At 43.7% G+C, this 19747-nt stretch overlaps 1 protein-coding gene across 3 annotated transcripts in view; it reads right to left on the minus strand.

Annotated features, from left to right (window-relative positions):
• The window catches only part of CYYR1 (cysteine and tyrosine rich 1), a 58508-nt gene extending 44004 nt beyond the window's left edge, over positions 1-14504 (minus strand). For 2 of the 3 annotated variants that reach the window (XR_010612196.1, XM_065676760.1), the window contains exons 1-2: positions 14357-14504; positions 12135-12240 (exon numbers count right to left, since the gene is read on the minus strand). Coding sequence is in view for 2 of the 3 variants with exons in the window: in XM_065676760.1 (XP_065532832.1) it covers positions 12135-12240; positions 14357-14450 (200 nt within the window). In the remaining variant the exon portion in view is untranslated. The remainder of the gene's footprint in view (positions 1-12134; positions 12241-14356) is intronic. The other variant, XM_065676762.1, reaches the window with a different exon arrangement.
• Between the last annotated feature and the right edge of the window lie 5243 nt (positions 14505-19747).

The following is a 19747-nucleotide window of genomic DNA, read 5'->3' on the forward strand; positions in this document are numbered from 1 at the left end:
TCTGCACTGCTCACCTGGCCTAGTGGAACCCCCAGCAAGGCTTCCTAGCCCCTTGGAGGGATTGCAGGTCTCTCCAGGTGCCTACTGGGGCACCCTTCTTGGTAACTACTCACAGATATGCAGAACAAATCCTCCCTCGCTGGAGGTTAAAAGAAGACCCTCCCTGCTTTAAACAAGGACCTACAGTGTAGAACCAAATAAACTTGCTAAACTGGAGTGCTATAAACCAGGGCTGTTTCCCCAGCAGCGCACAGGCCAGTTCACACGCAGAGGTGACCATCCCTGCTGGCTAAACAATACCAATCACTGCTGTGCAAACACAAGTCTGGAGGTCAGCTTGTAAGCAGCTGCTGTCAGCCCAGGGCTGCAGAGGAACACAGGACAGAGACCCTGTACCTGCCAGCTTGCTGTGAGCTTCAGAATGGTTGATCAGCCCAGGTCCAAACCAGAACAAATTCTTCCTTCAGTGCCCAATGTGAAAACACCTTCCCAGATCAGCAAATCCATCCCCTGCTAGCACAGGCAGCCATGCCAAAGGCTATTTCATCCTCACCTACTTCAGAAGAAAGGATGACTGGGGAGAGATGTGAGGAACAAGCAGGAAAATGCTACGCAATTTTAATGCAAAATAAATTGTGTCAGAAGATAGCGACAATGTAAGCTTACCAAATACAGATGTTAAATCCCAGTTTCCCTCTTAATCTCAGCACATTATCTTAATGTAGCATATTATATGAAACATACAGCAGACATGCCATTATGTTTACAGCACCCCTGTCACACAGCAATTTTGAAGGCATTATTGTCAAGCTGACATTTTATTACATTTCTGGAAATATGCTAATTCAATCATTAGGTTTCAGCCATGAAGGCTCAGGAACAAAGAAGCATTGTGCTTTACTTCAGACAACTTTAAATGTTGCTGAAAATGGAGAAAGGGCAGTAACTTTTAATCCATTCCCCATCCCCTTGAAGCAATTTCTTTTGCTCTCCACTGGAATTTAGTATCAAGTTATCCCTCCAAGGAGCCACTGGAGGAAAGCAGTGCAAGCTAAGCAGACTGGTGATCCTGTCATCCATTTTCATAATTTCAGTTTATGTAAATAGGGCATCTACTTCCAAGCCAAACACAGGGTTACTGCCATGGACTGAAAGAACAGTATTAGCTTTCAGCCATGTAAATACATTAGCCATCATCAGACACAGCCTCACCAAGGTCTTTGGGGACCACGACCATGCAGTACAGCAAGCACTCATCATGCTGCAGTGTGGGAGAAGCTGTGCCCCACAGCAGAGATCTCAACAAACAGAGAGGGATATGAAAATAACTCATCTTAAAAGAACACAACATTTGCACATGACAAAATAGGTTTTTGGGAAGGTTACTACTTAGATTAGATTAACATCAACACTTCTCACTCACAGCTGACAGCACTTTTGTGCTGGACATGGTACACAAGGACTCCTTCACATTCAAGGTCATTCTCCATCCCAAGACGTTTTCATCTGAATATGTTTATCGATGACATTTTCAATGTCTATATTCAGACATCAAACTTTGGCTCTAAGTAATCAAAATTCTCCCCATAACCCAAACAATTAATCTGTATTTGTAGCAGTTTACACTGCTTTTAGAACTGAGGAGCCCCACCACCAGCAAAAGCATACTCTATGTGAACGGCAGAGAGGATATTGTGAGCATAAGACTGACACAATAGACAATTTTAAGTATTTTGAAACCCTTGGAAGATAATATCCTACACAAGTGGAAAGCAAAGATGATTACAAAAAATTCTGTATTCTTATACAAAATACTGCACTAACAAAATTATTGCTACTCTACCTGGAAAACTGAGAAGATTCCAAGAGATATAATTCAAAAACAAGGTCTTGTACAAAATACTCTTCGAGTTGGCTTTAATGCCAACAATGAAAAGTGAAGTGTTAAGTTTATGCTGGCTGCTTATTTTCTCTTCTCTTGGTTTACATTTTCAAAGCAGCAGACGAGGAGAGGACAGAAACTCAGGGGCTTGAAGGATTTGATCCAAACAAAAGAATTTTAAGAGCTGCTGTCATATACCACTTAAACACCATTACATTACAAGTGCTACTTATATGTAAGCAATTAATTTTGGGTCTCTCCACTGCCTGTCTTCCATTTCTGAAATCCTCCTCAGTCTGTTACCACAGTATTTCTGCTTCTCTTTTTCTCCACCAGTCTATTGCATTGGCATCATGGCATGGGAACAAGTGTTCTGCCATGCTGCTCCCTCCTCCCTGTTCACCACTCCTGCCAAAATCACAGAGGCTGTTCAACATGGGGTGCTCCTGACACTACGGCACCTTAAATGCTGAACACTGACTCATGTTGATGGGTCCTACAGCACCTTAAACACTGAACACTGACTCAGTGTTGATGGGCACCAGTGATGTGGTGCTTCAACACAGATACCAGAACGGTATTGTAACGCAGCCAGTTCTCTAGATGGTTTTAGTGTTGTAGGAAATTAGTAAAGTAGAATTTCAGAAGTAAATACATTATAAGATAATAATTGTGTGTATACATACACACATGCATATACACATTATGTATGAAAGATAACATGCAGCAGCTGCAATCCCCTGCCCTCTCCTTGACAACTTTCCTGTTCCCCCCAGTTTATGTTACCTTACCTGGAGGGTTGCAAACTGCTTCTGGGGGGCTCTGTCCTCTGAAGCGCAAGGCATCTGCTGCTGAAGGTGCTGCCTCCTCCTCCACGAAAGGACATGTGACTCTCCAAGGCTAACTGATTCCCTCCTGTCCCAAAAGGTTTATTTCTATTCTGTTCCTTTTACTGGGGATGAGGAGGGAGCAGCAGTGATGAGGGGAGGAAAGGGAAGGGAAGAAAAGGAAGGGATGTGCTTACATCCAGGCCCTCTCTTACCGTGACGTTGGAAGGGAAAAGTGAAATGCACAAGAGCGACAGGAATAAGCAGTATATGGTATCAGAGATCAAGCCTGCAGTTAATGTGATAGTATAAGCACACACATTTGGAACTGCATTTTATATGTTATTCCTAGTTTACTAACACTGCTGCCCTATTGTCTGCTCAGCAGCTGCAAATAGCTACAGGATAGCAGTATCCGAATTACACCTTCATTAGGTCATCCTGATCATGGACTATACAAAGAACTGGAGCAGAGATAGTTTGTGCAGTCCTTTTATGCTTCAACAGCAGTGTAGCAAGTCCACAAGGCACCTAAAAATAAGGTTCACCGAATCTTGGCTACTGAACAGATGTTTCAACAACAGTTGTAGATCCTTAGTACCTCTTGTGCTTGTGCCAAACTGTACAATGGGCCTCAATAAAGACAAAGAAGCTGGATCATTCAGCAGGAAACCAAGCCTCCCTTGTGAACAGGAGTAACTGCAATTAATGGTAGCAGCAAAAATCTCTTATCTGTGTGGATGAGCCAACAGAGGGAGACAAGATGATGAAACATGCCTGCCCAGTTTGTGAGATGAGCATTTCTCCATTCCATACTAAATACTTATGTATGGAGTAAGTCCCAGCAGAAATATTTCACAAAAATAATTCATTACAGGGGGAAAAAAAGAGAGAAAAAAAAAAGGAAGGATTTAATGGTAGTAGAAGTGATGCTGAAGGTAAAAGTCAAAACTTCTTCCTTTTTTAAATAGAGAAAAATAATTGAGAAAACTTCATTGAATTTCTAAGGATTATATTAACTATGGAATTTCTATCCAGTTGTGATAAATCTCAAAGGAACTTGTGGCTGCCTGTGAATTAATAGTTCATTTTCTTTAATTTTTAATAACTCACTTATATACGCCAAACTTTGTTTCTGTGCCTTAAAGAGGCACATTAAGATTAGAATGAGTTTATCTTTCTAGGACAATATTGTCCAAATATTGAATTAGTGCACCTAGTTTTATTTGGATTGGCTGTAATTACACTGCACTGCATCAAACGGCCCTCATGCACAGCTTTTGACCTAGAAGTATCTTCATTAATAACTCTGCTCCGAGTTGGTGTGATATTGCTTACTACAGAGCAACCAGTACAAAACACAACAGACTAATCTTCTGAGAATCAAGCTCAGTGAAATCTCAGAATTAGCCAATAAAACAGAAATTCTCCAGCTGGGGGTAGGGGAGGCATATATGCATTGGATGTACAGAGAACAGATTGGATCAGATGAGGTGGCATTTGTCCTGTGTACCTCCTGACCCTCCAGGAGTGACACACCTCCTTAAGCAGTACTTGGGCTGGGAACAAGAGAGCATGAAGTGACAGCAAATGTGGAAGCTATCACAGTTATTAAAAGCAAAAAAAGAAAGAAAAGATGTGGTTTTATGACCCTTGGATACAATGAGGTACTTCAGCTTACACCTTGTCCCATTACAGCCAAGTGCATGAAATCCCCACTGAAGTAATTAGCTTATTGATTTCAACAGCATGAGGACTTTCTCCACTGCATCCACTCACCACCTTGAAGTTATAAATGCATTTAACTACTTTGCTGAACTGGTGCCTAGCAGACTATCTGAATTCTCTCGAAGCTTTGGATGTACAGATGACTAAACAAAGTTACAGATTCTTACAAAATTCGGAAGTGGACCTTTTCGCCATTTGAAAAAGGGAAAGATGTGTGAGGGGGCATAAAATAACAGACACAGGGTAAAATTCTCACAAAGAAAGGACAATCCTCTTGTGATCAGCATAATCCCCAGGTTCAGTCTTTACATCAGTCCTACTAAGTGTTAAGAAAACACTTATCTTTTGCATGACCCAACCTTATGGGAAAATCCTGCAGGCTTCCAAAACAGACCACTGCAAGTGTTAAACACAAAATTATCTCTCCTTTTCACTGAAAACATTTTCAAAGTAGTACAGTATAAGCAAGTTAATTTCGCTGAATTCCTTATGAATGTTTGTTTTTCCCCCCTCAGAGTTTTCTCTAAGCCACAGAGATCATTTTAGTGATTTATACCTTAATGGTTCCGCTTTCAGGCCAGATTCTAACAGTCCTCTAAATGATGAAAACCAGATGATCCACAGGGATGTCAACAACTCAAGTTTTAGCACAAAACGGTGCTAGCCTTTTTTCTTCTGAACAACTGAACTTGCATATTTACAAAGACTTCCAGTTTTCACTGAAAAAAATACTCTAGTTCTTATGGCTACCTATTAATATAAAAAAATCCTAAACTCTCAAAACCAATCAAAAAATTGAACCCAATCCCATTAGTCCCAAACATTTCAAAACAGTTAGACACTCCCCCCAAAAAAAGAGGTGGGAGACTTGAAGTGGGAGCTATCTTTTGAGAGCTGCTGTTTTGCAAGCAAAACAGTTTTTTCCCCATTTTGAGCTGCCTGTCACAATACAGGGTCAGAAATGAAAACACAAAGGGCCAAAGAAGAGGCACCCTGTGTTTTAGTTCTGGTGCTGACAAGCGCTTCCTCTGCAGCCGTCATCAAGAGCAGATAGCGCTCTGGTCATAAATCTGATCACACATTCTCTGCTAAAGGATATGAACTGGGACAATAGGTATGGAACAAAAAACAACTGGAAGTTTAAACACTTCACAAAGGTCACATTTTGAATACCAGTTTTCTCTCCAGCAGATCTTACAATGCAAATGTGGTCCTGGATCTTTTTCTAAGCTGTGGTTAATCAACCCCCTGCACAGAGGGAGAGTTGGATACCTCTTTTGTGGAGGTTCTCCTATGCTGAAGCACAGATAGCATGCTTCCACAGATGTTGAAGACCAAGGATTGAAAGGCTGAACTGTTATGCACCTCTTAGAAGAAAAGAGAAATGGTTATCAGTCTTGCCCTTACTGATGACATGTTTAAAGCCAGTCCCAAGCACTCAGCACAAGCATCTTCAGGCTTTACTGCATGTGCTCACTCAGGAAGACTCCCCTGATCAGAAGCCACAACTCAAGCCACGTGGAAAACATAATTATTGAACAAGGCCTTTAGCACACCTCTGGCATTATATCAGGAGTCTCAGAGCCAGAGGCATAAAATGACAACTACCAGGTAAATACAGTTTGCAGCTTTACGTATCAGCCCAAAGTACTTCAGACGTGGGAATTTGTGAACATTGCACTGATGAAGCGGAACGCAATTTTATTTTAAGCAGAGTACCATACAACTGTCGTACAGACATAGAACCATCCCCAACCCATATGCTGCTTCACATATTTACTGTGGGATGCCTGAGAGTGTCTAATTTTAATTATTTGGAATCTACAGTGAATACCAAGCTTCCTGATTGTTTTATTCACTATGAACTCCAGAGGTTACATCTCAATATTCCTAACTCTGTCCTTTGGTGCACTCTAACTCCATACCCACCCTCCATCCCATATACTCGTACCAAGTGAATCAGCTTAAGGGACATTTTCTGAGGTCATCTGCTTTTCTCAAAAGTACTACTGGTTATAAAACACTCCACGTCAGATGCCACACTTAATACACTACACACGGCTTTTTCTTCGGTTATGCAGGCTGAGGCATGCACACAATTTTTATATTAAACATACTCTCTGCCTCTTTTCCTCCCATTCTGTCTGCCTTCCTTCCTGGCCACATTGTGCAACCTCTAGACTTAAAACAAAAATACACCCAAAAAACTCAGCCCTTCTAACACAGATTATGGTCATGTAAATAACACCTGATATTTCAGTGGTAACTACACAGGCTGTTCCATACTCTACCTCTGGTAAGACTTTTCCACCTACTCTCTTGCAAATAATCATCCACTAACTGCAATGAGATCACAGTTCTCTAAAGTTTTTACTTTTTTCCTCCAGTTACTTTTGAAGTCCTTGGAATCATGTGTTTTACTTTGTTTTTCTAAATAAAAGTTGCCTTAGAGTAAGTTATTCTGAAGACATTTACCAAGAAAATTCAGATGCTTTACAATGTAAGGTAGCATCACTGATTGCATCTTAGCTTTCTTCTGCTTAAACCAGTAGTCCAGTTTACTCTCCTTAAAGGCTTAAGCAGGAAAATACAGACCAATCACCAGGGCTGAGTATTTTATCAGTGAGTTTTCTTAAATACTGTCGACCAAATCTGGGTGTAATTCCCTTAATTTCCCACTGAATATTCAACTGGCCCAGAAGCACTCATTTGAAAGAACAGCTCGACTTTCTGTCCTCTTTGCTCCACTATTCAACTTGGTACCTGGGTTTATTTCACATCAACTCACAGCTGCTGGTCATGAACTGCTGTGCAAGAAGAGCAAAGATAGAATCCAGAACCACTCCTGACAGCATGCATCTACTGGCATCTCTGCCCAGAGTTCTCTGTGGCTCAGAAATTACCTCTGAGCCATGATAAACACAAGGCACAACATGGAGAAGACAAAAAAAGTTGGAAATGAGCTGACAGAAAATCCACCAGGGAAAGCATGATGGCCAGACAATCTGGGGCCTCTCAGAAGCAAATACAAAAATCGCTGTCAGAAGCACACACTCAAATTTCGGTTCTGCAGAAGAAACTGCTTTTATACCAACTCCCACCTCTGAGGAGCACTGGGGTTTGAGGCTGGAGCTGAAGACAATAACCAGATGTCTCCAACTCCTCAGTCAAAATGCTGCTGGTTTGATAGCTAGGAAGACACTGTTGTGGGCAAACCTGGAGCATCCGTCACAAGAGATAACACTGCAGTTGTCGCAGTCCCTAGCCTGGTAGCAAGCTGCAGAAGCAGATGGAGCACAGAGAAACTGATAAAAGGTCAGTTACAAATGAGTCCAATTGCTTAGAAACCACCTTCTGGAGAGCAGTCTCAGTTTCCTGACTCAAAGATCTGGGAGGATGCTGAAGGTTGGGAAGGATGCCTCCAAGCTTTCTTCTGGTGGGGAATGAAAAGGTGAGCAGGAGGAACAGTTTGAGCACCTTTCCTTCGTCCTACAGACACAGCTCTGTTATGTTGCACAAGTTCAAACATAAACATGTAATTTGTCAAAAAAAAACAAAACCCAAACAAACCATTTTTAGAAGGGCTGACTATTAAGCACTAGATGCCAAGCAAATAAACAGGAGGAAATGCATATGCATCAGAGGAAATAATGACAGGCTGTAGCTATTGAAAACTAGTAGGAAGGGAAATATAGCTGGAATATTAATGCTGTAAAACAACTTGCTCCAAAAGGGCATCATGAAGCAGGCAAAGGAGGAGGAAGGATGTATTACTTTACATTAGAGATGCTCATGGGACTACAGGTGACTCAATCACACACCTTGAATGCTTACAGATTATACTTGTAGTCCAACTAAACATGGAGTTACTGGAACTTCTCTTACAGGCCCTGAAATCCTAATACTAGAGTGAGCTGATAACTCTGCATCTGTTCTTCATGTGTGGAAAGAAAAACAGGCTAATCAGAGATGCACACAGCCGGGAGGATGTTTGCTGAAAACCTCATCTAACTGAAGAAAAAAAATTCCCTGGTGTCCTAAAAAGATGACGATTTCCTAAAATAGAAAATTCTAAACCCTTACATGGAATAATTCCATGTTGATCTCATTTTAATGAGTGAAGAGAGTTAATTAATCACCTAAAAGCTACAAGCAACTTAAGTATCAATGAGCATGATCTAGTCACACTGATTTTGTTTTAAAATCAGTATATACATCACTGCCTGGTGTTTATAGCCTGTCTGCACAATTGCTGGCATATGGGTCTAGAAAAAGAAGAGTGAGAAGCCTGAAACAAAACACAAAATTGTTTAAAAAGAACCTATTGCATGCCAAAAGGCTTTTCCAAAACAGCAACAGAGAGTTATGCTTGTGAAATAAAATCCAACTCAGAAAAGATAAAGAACAGAAACTTTAGAAAGACATACAGATTTATAAAAAATGGACAGAGCACAGAAATTAGTGGTAAACACATGAAGCACAGACAACCTCTAAAGAAGAAGAGGAGCCAAAACAACACTGAGGACTACTAATGGTGTTTAAGACAGTAAAAAGACACTTCTGAAAGCACCCATGCAGATCAAGTGCATCGTCTGGTGTAGATAGTAGGATCAAAAATGGTGACACAGGAAAAGAAGGATATTTAAAGAACAGCATTACATGGAACTAGCAGAACACATAATTTGTTGGATTAAAAATCATTCTTTAAATTATTTTAATGCACCATTGTTAACAAAAAGACATAGGCAGGTAAGAAGCTAGTGGCCATTTCCCAATTCCAGGGATTGTGTCTTCTAATGCAATTTCATTGGTTTGTCATTTGAGGGTAAGGCAACATGAAACTTCTGTGTGAAAAGCTTGCACATAAAAGACCAATATAATGCCAAATAATGAAAAGGGAAGGTTATTCTTATGGATCATAGTTAAAAGTCTCAATAACGTCTTTTGCAAGGCTATAAATGCAAGGTAGTAAGCCTAGCAAAGAACAGTTTGCAGGCTTAAAGCAGTAGACATGCTTTGAAGACCATGGCTTAAAGACTTAGAGCTGGAATGAATTGCTAAGTTTGTTTATGCCTCCTGTGATGATCACAGATAGCAGCTTCAGAATAGGTACTCAAAGAAAGATACAGGAAAAAATAAACCTGGCAAGGCTTCTGTCAAAACCCTGTGCTCAGCCCTACTAGCCATGCTTCAACAAATACTAGAGGGAGCTCAAAGGCCAAAGAACTGACCCCAGAGCAGGGCAAAGCAAAACAAAGCAAATCTTACATGTGAGGCTGACAGAGTTCACCCGTCTCAGTGATAAGGTTGAGAGTTGTCATGATGACTACTTAGAGCCACATTTCAAATTTGCAAGTAAGTTAACGAGTTGACAGTAGGATTCCAACATTCATTTCCCAGCAAAATTTCTCAGCAATGTTAGTAAATGAACTACACAACAGTTTACCAGGAGAGATGGTCAACTCATTAATGTCTGAAGTTTTCGAAGTGAGATTATACACATTTAAAGAAGACATCCCCAAACCAGATTTTAGGGGGAAAAAAAAAAAATCTATGCTCAATCACACAAAATGTCAGCTCAGAAGAGTATAATGACTCCTGGTCTTCCAGTCTATGAACTGGAGTGCTTAACCATAAAACATTAGAAGAATCAAATGTCTCCTCTGAGACATGTTGTGGCAAATGGCACTTTTAAGAGCCCCTCCAGTATTTAAACCCATCCAAACACATACAAACCCTTCCAGTGTGTCAAAGCCACTACTCAGCTCTAACTTAATAGCTGTTTACATTTGTTAAATAAACATACAAAAGATTCTGTGTCGACCTGGTGCTGAAGGCACGGTTTGAACATTTCAGCAGTCACTCTAAAGAATTCCCTGGTCGATCCTTCTCTAAGTACAGCTCTGTCATTAGGCTGGACAAATGCCACTGATGTTCACATGGAAGTGGGAGATGAAAATCCACGCACTCTATGGGATGCCTCCTTCTTATAATGTGATATTCTAGGCTACCGTGTCCATCGTATCTAACCATACATGAGCTGGAATAAGGTACTCAAAACCAGCACCTCCTTCCACACATGTAAATGGGAAAGCAATTTTGGAATGAGAAAATAAAAAAAAAACCCAAATAAATTAAAGCAGACATTCCCTAGGTAAGCAGGAAAAAAGATTTGTTGTCATTCCCCAACAGTAATCAATCTTAAGTACATGTTTTTTTCTTCCCAAAGCAATGAAGGATTCTACTGCTCTATTATAATTTTATTTACTTTAGTCCAGGAAGTGTCTGATCTGCTTTAAAAACTGTGGATTGATTCTGTATTAAAACACCATCACTCTGCCTACTCCTTCAAAGTGCTATAAAATATGCTGAAGGGAAGGAACACTGGCATGCTCCCCAGGTACCATGGCTGAAACAAAAACTGCAAGAGAGGAGTCATTTTAGAAAAAGCAACTATCACCTTCCCACTCACTCCTCCCAAAGCACCAAGCAGTCCGTATGACGAGCCTCCTTTTCTGGTTTAGTGAAGAATATAAACCAAAATACATTACAGAACACATGTTAAAAGTTAGGGAGATTACTGGTGGGGGTGATGAAAGAGAAGGTAAGATGCCCTACCCTGAATGTGGGGTTGATGAAATAGAAAGTAAGATGCCCAGTCCTGAAGAACAACAAATTTAGATTAGGCATTCTTCACTATGAGGGTGGTGAGGCAGCAGAACAGGTTACACGAGAAGCTGTGAATACCCCATCCCTGGCAGTGCTCAAGGCCAGGGATGGCGTTGGATGGACGGGGCTTTGAGCAACCTGGTCTAATGGAAGGTGTCCCTGATCACTTCAGGGGGCTGGAACTCTATGATCATTAAGGTCCCTTCCAACCCAATTCATTCTGTGGCTATGATTCTATGTTTCATTTAGGTTTGTCCTTGCACATGAACATAATACTTCAGGGTTTTCACTTAAATTAATCCCAAAGCCTAGAGTCAGGTTCACTAGCATGCAAAGTTCTTCCTCACTGATATACAGCTAAACAGCTTCACTAGAGCTTATGCTTTTAATCAACAATTTACTCCTATATTTTTCTCTAGATAAGAAATATTCACAACCACCCCCTTTCACCTGCTGTGGTCTTTTTTAAGCACTGTGAAACATGCTATTCATACCACAGTGTTAAAGGGTCAGATTGCCCTCACCTAGAATCTATTCAATAAATTCCAGGAAAAGCCAAAACACCACTTAATAAAAACAAACAAGTCATTAAAAAGAAAAGGGTTTTTTTTACTCAAAGCAAAAGGTCTCAAATCCAAGTGGTTTGACTCAGGTAGTGTAACAAAGCATTTCAACAAAACCCACAAGATTTCTATTCACAGCCCTTTTCATCTGAAGAGCTCGAAACAAAGTTCTCACTACCTCTAAAGCTTACGCCCACAAATTATATTATTGTGCACAGGCTAAATACATAACCCTCAATTTTAGCATACTTTAGCATACTTTCTCGTATGCTTCAAAAATATACGTAACACGAGACTTCAGAGGAATACCAGTGCTTGTTACCAGCAAGAAAAATAACAAACCAAACCAAAACCCCAAAATCCCAAACCCTGCCACCATTTACTGCCAAAACAGTTTCCTGCACCCCGAGTTTAGTGTTCATGAACACAGCACATCATTCCTTTTCAAAGTGCAGATATACTTACGAAAGGACATTCCCAATGTAGGCATAATATGAACAGCAGTAGGGAGTAGTCCCATCACAGCAGTAAGCTTTGCAGTCATTATCACACTGAGCCAGACAATCTTCTGCTGAATAAAAATAACATTCATGCAGTCAAACAGGAGCAACAACAAAATGCTGTACAGATCAGCTTTGAAGAAAATGCAATCTAACAGTTTTATACAATCACAGAACTTCACTCGAGGCAGAACCTGACCCTGTAATCCTAGTGGCAGCCCATTCCCACTCATTCTGCATTTCAGAGTTAGGTGCTTTGTGCATGGGTATTTTATAGCTGGCCATATCAGTTCCTTCTCATGCTTAATACTTCAAAATATATAAAAAAAAAGGCATTTTTAAACACAACGAGACCACAGATCACCTCCTTCCATTCCAGCAAGGAGTCCAGAGGGAAACCTGAGGCCAGGCTGCCTGTCTTCCTCAGCTGCAGGGTGGCAGAAGAGAAGGAAGCTGCCTGGGAACTGGCTACCTCCCCCAGTCCCTGCCCAGCCCTAGCCTGGGGTGCAGGTTAGAGCTGCCTGGGGCTCCCTCATTCCCTGCCAGCTGGTGGCGATCCCCTCACTCTGCTCCAGCTCCATAGTCATGGCCATTGTGGCACGGTGGTGCCCATCAGCCCCACTGCCGAAGGCAGTGTCCTGCCCAGCCCAGGCCGCAAACGTTTCCAGCAGCAATGCTCTGTCAGACTGAGGAACAACATACACTGTAACACAACAGAAGGAGAGCTCTTCACAATTAAGAAACGTGGAAGAACATGTATCCTTTTATTGCTGTGAGAAGCTATTTTAAAGCTATCGGCCTCTTGGGCTGTCGCAATTCAGTGTTTTCAAAGCCCTAACTCAGGGAAACAACACCCTACAGTCTCTGGGTACTGACACTACACTGTAAAAACACCCTCAGGGATGCTGTGCTTCCCGGATCCTCTTCCCCACTGCCAGGTCCTCAGCTGCAGCCTGGATGAATCTAAACGGACTCCCTGCCCCACACACCACTGCCCTTGGTGACCTCTTCAGTCACACACTGCCAGAGCACAGAACTGAAAAACAAAGATGGCAAACTATATGGAAGCATTCCTGATACTCTATGGCTCCTGTTCCCTAGGCAGCAGATCATGCTAAGTGGTTCCCACTCTCCCATTCCATTACTGTCTTTCATACTTGCTGACCCAACTTTCCACGTGCTGGGATCTGGGCAACCCTGCCTCATATCAGCTGTTGACACAGTCCTGTTCCTGTCCCACGTCTGTCCGCAAGTTCCCACCTTGCACCAAGGCTCCTTTGCGCACCGACTGCGCAGTGAACGGCACATGCTGCTGATCCATCCCAAAACCTTAATCCTGCTTGCTACATTTCCACATGTCAGCTCTCCGAACCTGCTCATGCTTGGGTCTCTGCTTGAAAACAAGCACCAAGGGTGAGGGCTGGAGAAGACTTCCCAACACATCACAAGGGTCAGCTCATGCAGCTGTGCCCTCAGCCTGTACCCTTGTGTGGAGGAAACTCACAAGCACAAAACATGGAGCAAGTGACCCATCGGCTGAAGACCAGTCCCTCAGTCAAGTGAACTGGGGAAGCCAGAAGGACTTTTTGTCTCCACAAAGAGGAGACAGGGAGCCAGTGACTGGCATGGGTTCTACTGTGAGGTAACTGCCATGCCCAAATGAGGGATGCTCCATGGCATGGCCTTCGCACTGTTTCCCCACAGGACCCCCATGACGGTAGCTTCAGCCTTTTGCACCATTACCCACTTTGTTGGCAGAAGCATCTACAGCTGTGCCCACGACATGACCGGTAAGCACAGCTACTGGACCAGATGTGAGGGCAGCCGCCTCCTGCGGCTCCTGCTCCCCCGCAACACCCAGCGCTACCGAGGGGTGCTCTCACCCTGCGCAGGGCGGCGGGGCAGCACACCACACCGCGTCTCTCCCGCAGGACACGCATTCAGCCTCCCTGCAGCCCGAGGGGAACTCGCACACAGCACTCTCCACGCGAGAGAGCGCTGCTGGGACACCCCGGGCAGCCCCTTCCACCTCTGCTGCCAGTTCCCCCTCCGACAACCAGGAAAAGCCCCTGCGCCTGCCGTAACCCGCCGTGCCCCAGCCCTGGCAGCCCGCCCAGCACCGCTCGCACCCGCTGCCTGCGGCTTCGCGGCTCCCCCTGCCCCACGCCCCCGCCCAGGGCCGCTGACCTGCCAGGAGAAGGAGGAGGAGGAGGAGCGGGGGGTGCAGCACCCCCCATGCGGGGCGCCCCTCGCCTGGGCCGCGCCGCCCCGCTGCCTCCATGCCGGCGGCGGCCGTGGAGCCGCCGACCGCCCCAGCGCGAAGGCGGGCCGGGGGCGGCGGCGGGCCGGGGTGGGGTGGGGAGGGTGGCGGGCGGCGCCGTCGGGGCCGGGCCGGGCCCGCTGCCCCCCGCCGTGCCGGGGCCGTCCCCGGGCTGGCCCGAAGGCGCCGTGTGTGGTGGCGGCGCGGCCCTTCACTCTTCCCCGCCTCCCGCCGGCTTTGTCCTCCTCTGCCGGGCCTGGCGGCGGGGGGAGCCCCGGAGGGCTGTGGAAGGCTGCGCCCGTCGTTCCCCGCCGCCTCGGTCAGGTGCTGCGTTCGAGGGGCTTTCTGCTGGGATCACAGCCGCGGTTGGTTTGTTAGCCCGAGAGCAGAACCGGTGTGTGGGACGCGCTCCGGTGAAGGTGCTGCTGGCCATGCTGGCGGCCGTGATGTTGGTAACACCTGAGTGCTTCCAGCACGGTGGGCTGCGCCCGTCCTGTGCTGCTTGCCCCCAGGAGCCACAGTCTGACCCCGCCACTGGGCAGAAACCCCAGGCACAGTTCTCTCCTCGGTATTAAGGGTTTTCCATGACCAGGCCAGAACCATGCTCCATCTGAGGTGTTTTTCAGGAGCCGTTTTTCATAGCTGTTCAAATGCAGCTGCAACTAACCCTGTGTGAGAGTTCCCACAGACAGGGCCCCAAGCCAAAATATTTACCCCGTGGTCTCACAGACCAAGCGGGTGAGCTTTAACTTTGCACAAAGAGCTGCAAGCCAAGGAATGCCCTTTGAAATGTTGAAGTATGCACACAAAAATGAGAAACATCCACAGGTGTTTCTGCTCATAGAGGGCTTCCTGCTGCCGGCAGCTTAGAGAGAAAGGCTGACAGAGAAACATATAATGAAATATATTTTTTAAGGGAGTTAGCGACTCCACACCTGTGACAGCATCAAAACCCTGAAGCACCGAGCCATTGCTTTGTTGATCAGTGCACAGCTGAGTGTTTTTCCAAATGTACTCCAGAACCTGACCGTCAACAAACAACTTCTCGTGTTTTTAACTACCCTGCGTGCGTATCCCTTAGTTTATGCAACAGCCCGAGTTTAATGTATGAAAGGAAATGTCAGTTATATGTTAGCTGCTGAGAGAAGCTTGGACCGGCTGGGTTGCTTAATTTCAAAGGAATTGAGCCTTCTCCCTGTGTCTTTGACTGGTCAACAGGTCACACATTGTCCCTGAACAAAAGCTTGAAAAAATAATAGGGTTTTGCCAATAGACAGCATTGGTAGTAAAGGAAAAGGATTTATCAGATAAATGAGGCTCAGACCTGGTAGATAACTCCCAGAAACCCAGATTTTAATTAATCACCTTCAATCACCATGCCAGCCTGTCTTAGATAAAAAATCTTTTGTTGGTATTTATTTTTTCCCTCCTTCCATTTTTGTTGTTCATTCCTTCGTTTGCAGTGCCCTCCCCTTCATAGCTCTCTTGGCAAGTCACATTTAAGTATTTTCCCAAAAAGCTGGGTAAAATGGCCCATAGTTGTAAGCCAGTGTAGCATGCTTGACTTCAGTACTGATTTATGGACCTTCTGTAGCTGTTACTTTATTCTGTCACGAGGGGTCAAGTCCTTTGAACCTCTCTCACACTCCCCAGCCCTAATTATTACTTCCCAAGTACTGTCTTTTTGACAAATGATTAAAAGGTCCATCTGACACAAGGAAATGTATCTTCAAATTAATGTTGAAAATAATCCATGAAAAAAATTCACTCCAAGGTTTTACCTGCTTCCTCCAGTGGATTTTTCTTTTTCTTGGAAGAGAGTAGGGTATATGTGGAGAAAATCACAAAATTCATCCTCTAGCACCTTGTTTTCAGCCTTTAACCCTCCCGTGTAAGAGAGCTGGGGGCAGTGTGGTGCTGCTTTTGTTACAGGTTATCACCCTGCTCCTGGCAGACCCCTGCCTGGGTGAGAAGGGCATGCAGAAGAAGGATCATAGCCCTGGGCTTGCTCATCATTCAGGCTCTACTGTCTGCTCTGAAAATGAAGATATCTGCTGGAAGAAGGCATGCTCAACTTGTCTCCTACTTTGTCCTCTTTCTGCTGCTCTCAGCATCATGGAGAGCATTTGTAGAAGGCTGAGAAGAGGGAGAACAACATGAGGGTGGTATCATCTGGTTGTGCTGCGGTGGGGTGAGGGCCTTCTGGGACCAAAAACTGTTTCATGTTCTCAGAAAGAGATTTTAAAGGTAGACTAATTCACAGTGAAGAACAACAACAGATTAGCGCTAAAGTCCTAGCCACGATGATACTCGTTGTAAAACTCCATATCAGCATCGCATGATGGCAAAATCATCTCATCAGAAGTGTTTCTTGAAAAACGGTTTTGAAAAGCATGCAGGATTGATAACATTATGTTAAGTGTACAAGCCCTGAAGTGCTGATCTTCAGGCACAGTTCAAGGAGAAAATCCCGCTCCCAGTGCACTAGTGTTTTGAAACTCACTATAATCAGGCATCTCCGTCTCTAGAAGCTTAATTAGCAGTTTAGAAACAGTAATTATCACACGTAGAGCACTAGAGGAAACTTAATAGAGAAGAAGGCACATACTTAGGACAAGCATTTAAACTTCTTTACCTCTAGACTACCCCTAGAGAAATCACTTCAAAACGATTAACAGAATACCTTGTATGCATACTAAAGATGTCTCTTGTTGAACTCAAACTGCTGGCTAGATCAACATGAGGAATGGTAAGTCTTCTACATTTTCTGGCATGTAGCAAGCCGACAAACTTCTGAGCATCTCCACAAGAGCCGGGACACCCTTTGCAGCAGCAGGGGAGCTGTTGAGTTGGGCAAACCCCTGGTTCTGGAAAAAGGGGTGGCTGGGATGATGTCCCTTCAGCTCTGCCCCATGCTATCCTGTAATGGCATGGAGAGGTAGTCTCATCCTTTGAGCTCTAGCGACGACCTGAGCACCACTTTCTCCTTCTGGCTCTGCAGGATTCGGGTGCATGTTCTCAGAAGCAGTGCCTGGATCTGCTCTGGTACCTGGGAGAAGTGTAAATATCACCCTTGTTTTCCTTGTGTTCCTTGGCAATGTCCAGTGGTAGGGAGTACCAGATACACTGTACTTCACATGCGAAATACAATTTCATTGTACATTTCATTTTGTATTTTCCCTTTTCCTACACCATGAAATAACAACCAAGATTAACTGACAGAGGACCTACTGCAGCCTCTGCTGAAGCTAGTGAAAGGCTTCCCAATGACTCCCCTCTTAGCTGGACTGGGCTTTTAATTTCTGATTCTCTTATGTCTTCCTTTACTTACCTATCCACTAGTCAAAAAGGCTTAATCTTTTCTCCTCCTTCAAACTGAAATCTTTTCACACTTTTAATCAGTTTGATTGCCACTCTGGGATGCACTTTCTGCTAAATCTTTTTCTGATGATGAATACTAAATACAATATTTAAAATGGATTTTCAATATCAAGCTCTGTCTTCCTTTGACAGAGTGCCATGTCTTTTCCTGACCACTCCATTAGCATGCATTAGGTCTATTGTAGTATTGGCACATAGTTACACTACACTATTAATGATTATAACACAAAAAAAATACATGCTTGCTTTCTTTTTCAAAAACGTTGTCTATGATTATATAGCTACTTATCTACAAGCCAGCCACTTTATTATCTCCTTTGGGGTTTCTGACTTCTGACAGCAGCTTTGACAATGGAGATTTATCACAGAGAACCTAGAAGGCTACGAGACAGTCTTATTCTTCCTGCACATCCTGCTGGTCTCTGTCACATGAGGAATGTACTCAACACCCCTGCCCGTTGCTGTATAAAGCTCGCAAAAAGCATAATGCAGGAATGCCATTATTCCTAGGCTGCAAACAGCATCTCTTATGGGCCCTTCAGTTATATCTACCATGTTAAGGTAGATGTAATCTCTACAGTATAGTGGTTTTATTTGTCAGAATTATTTTAATTCTACAGATAGAAATACATTATTTTTGGTAATTTGTGTGAAAGCTAGTGAAATCTTTACCTACATTTTGCCTCCAGAAAAGATCAAGGTAGCAGAGAAGATAGGTGGATGTTTTCCTTTTTAATCATGTGTAAGGCAGACATTTCTCCATTCATACCATCTTCACGCATTTGCCTACAGGAAGGGAAATAGTGGAACACCTTTGGCATTATTTCTGTTAAGAGCAAGAAGTGTCTCAAAAATGCTGTATCCTTTCTGGTAGAGCAGCAGACAGTGATTTATAAACCTATGGTGACTGTAGGGACCTGCTAAAAGGCTGAATTTCATTCAGATTTGGTGAATGCAATTTAAAAATACAGGCACTTGTGTGCTTTATTGGCTTCCTTAATGAAACATTTATTCAATAAACTGGTCAATAGTGCTTGGTGAAGCTTAGCAAATGGTAACAACATCTGGAGAAAATTGACTAACCACACAAGTCTTGGGTTTAGGCATTAGCATTGATGTTTTTTCTCCTCCAAATCGCATCCTTCTCAGACAATTATTTTTTTTCATAATTGTGTCAGTGACACTAGGTAATGGTCTGTGGTGAAACACACAAAAATAGAACAGTGCTGTTCGGCACTGGTTGTGGGAACATAACCTTGAAAATAGGGGAGTTAACACCGCTGTTAGCAAAAGGGAGTCTTATACCAGTTGCAAGACACATGAGGTAATGGTCCGTGGTGGCTCCTCCCTGAAAAATCCTGCTTTGGCTCCTCCCCAGAAAGTTCTGCTTTGGAAATCCCCAAAAGTCCCCGACCCCCAGAGACCCTTTTTGTAATCTATAGCTGGCCACTTCTTCTGCTTCAGGCTGGCCCCCTACGTCAGAATGAGTGTGCATTTTCGCTAGTGTAAAAGCCCGAGCCTCATGCGATGCGGGGAGGCAGACCCTCCTACCACCCAGGTCAACGCTGCCTCCTTGGGGATGCCTGCTAAGGTTGAACCTGCCACCTTGCACTGCAATGATGTTTCTCGAGCTGGTTTCCTGATCATCATCACATAGTCTTCGGGGCTGGTAAGATAACCAGATGTCAGCAATATCCTTTACTGTATCTTCTATTATCTCTATATTCTCTCTGTATTAATAAACTAGTTGTGATTTCTTTATTGTGTTTCGTTTCCTTCAACCCAGAATCCCCAAACTCTGGAACAATAATTCAGCATGAGAATTCAGAATCTGAGTAATTAAATGGTCTTTTTTAAATGTCTGTATTGCTTTTGAGGATGTATGGATCAAAATCAAAAATGTAAGAACTTAATCCATACTAGACTTCTATTTCCGT

This window comes from Lathamus discolor, chromosome 4, assembly GCF_037157495.1.
Source record: "Lathamus discolor isolate bLatDis1 chromosome 4, bLatDis1.hap1, whole genome shotgun sequence".
NCBI classification, from domain to species: Eukaryota; Metazoa; Chordata; class Aves; order Psittaciformes; family Psittacidae; genus Lathamus; species Lathamus discolor.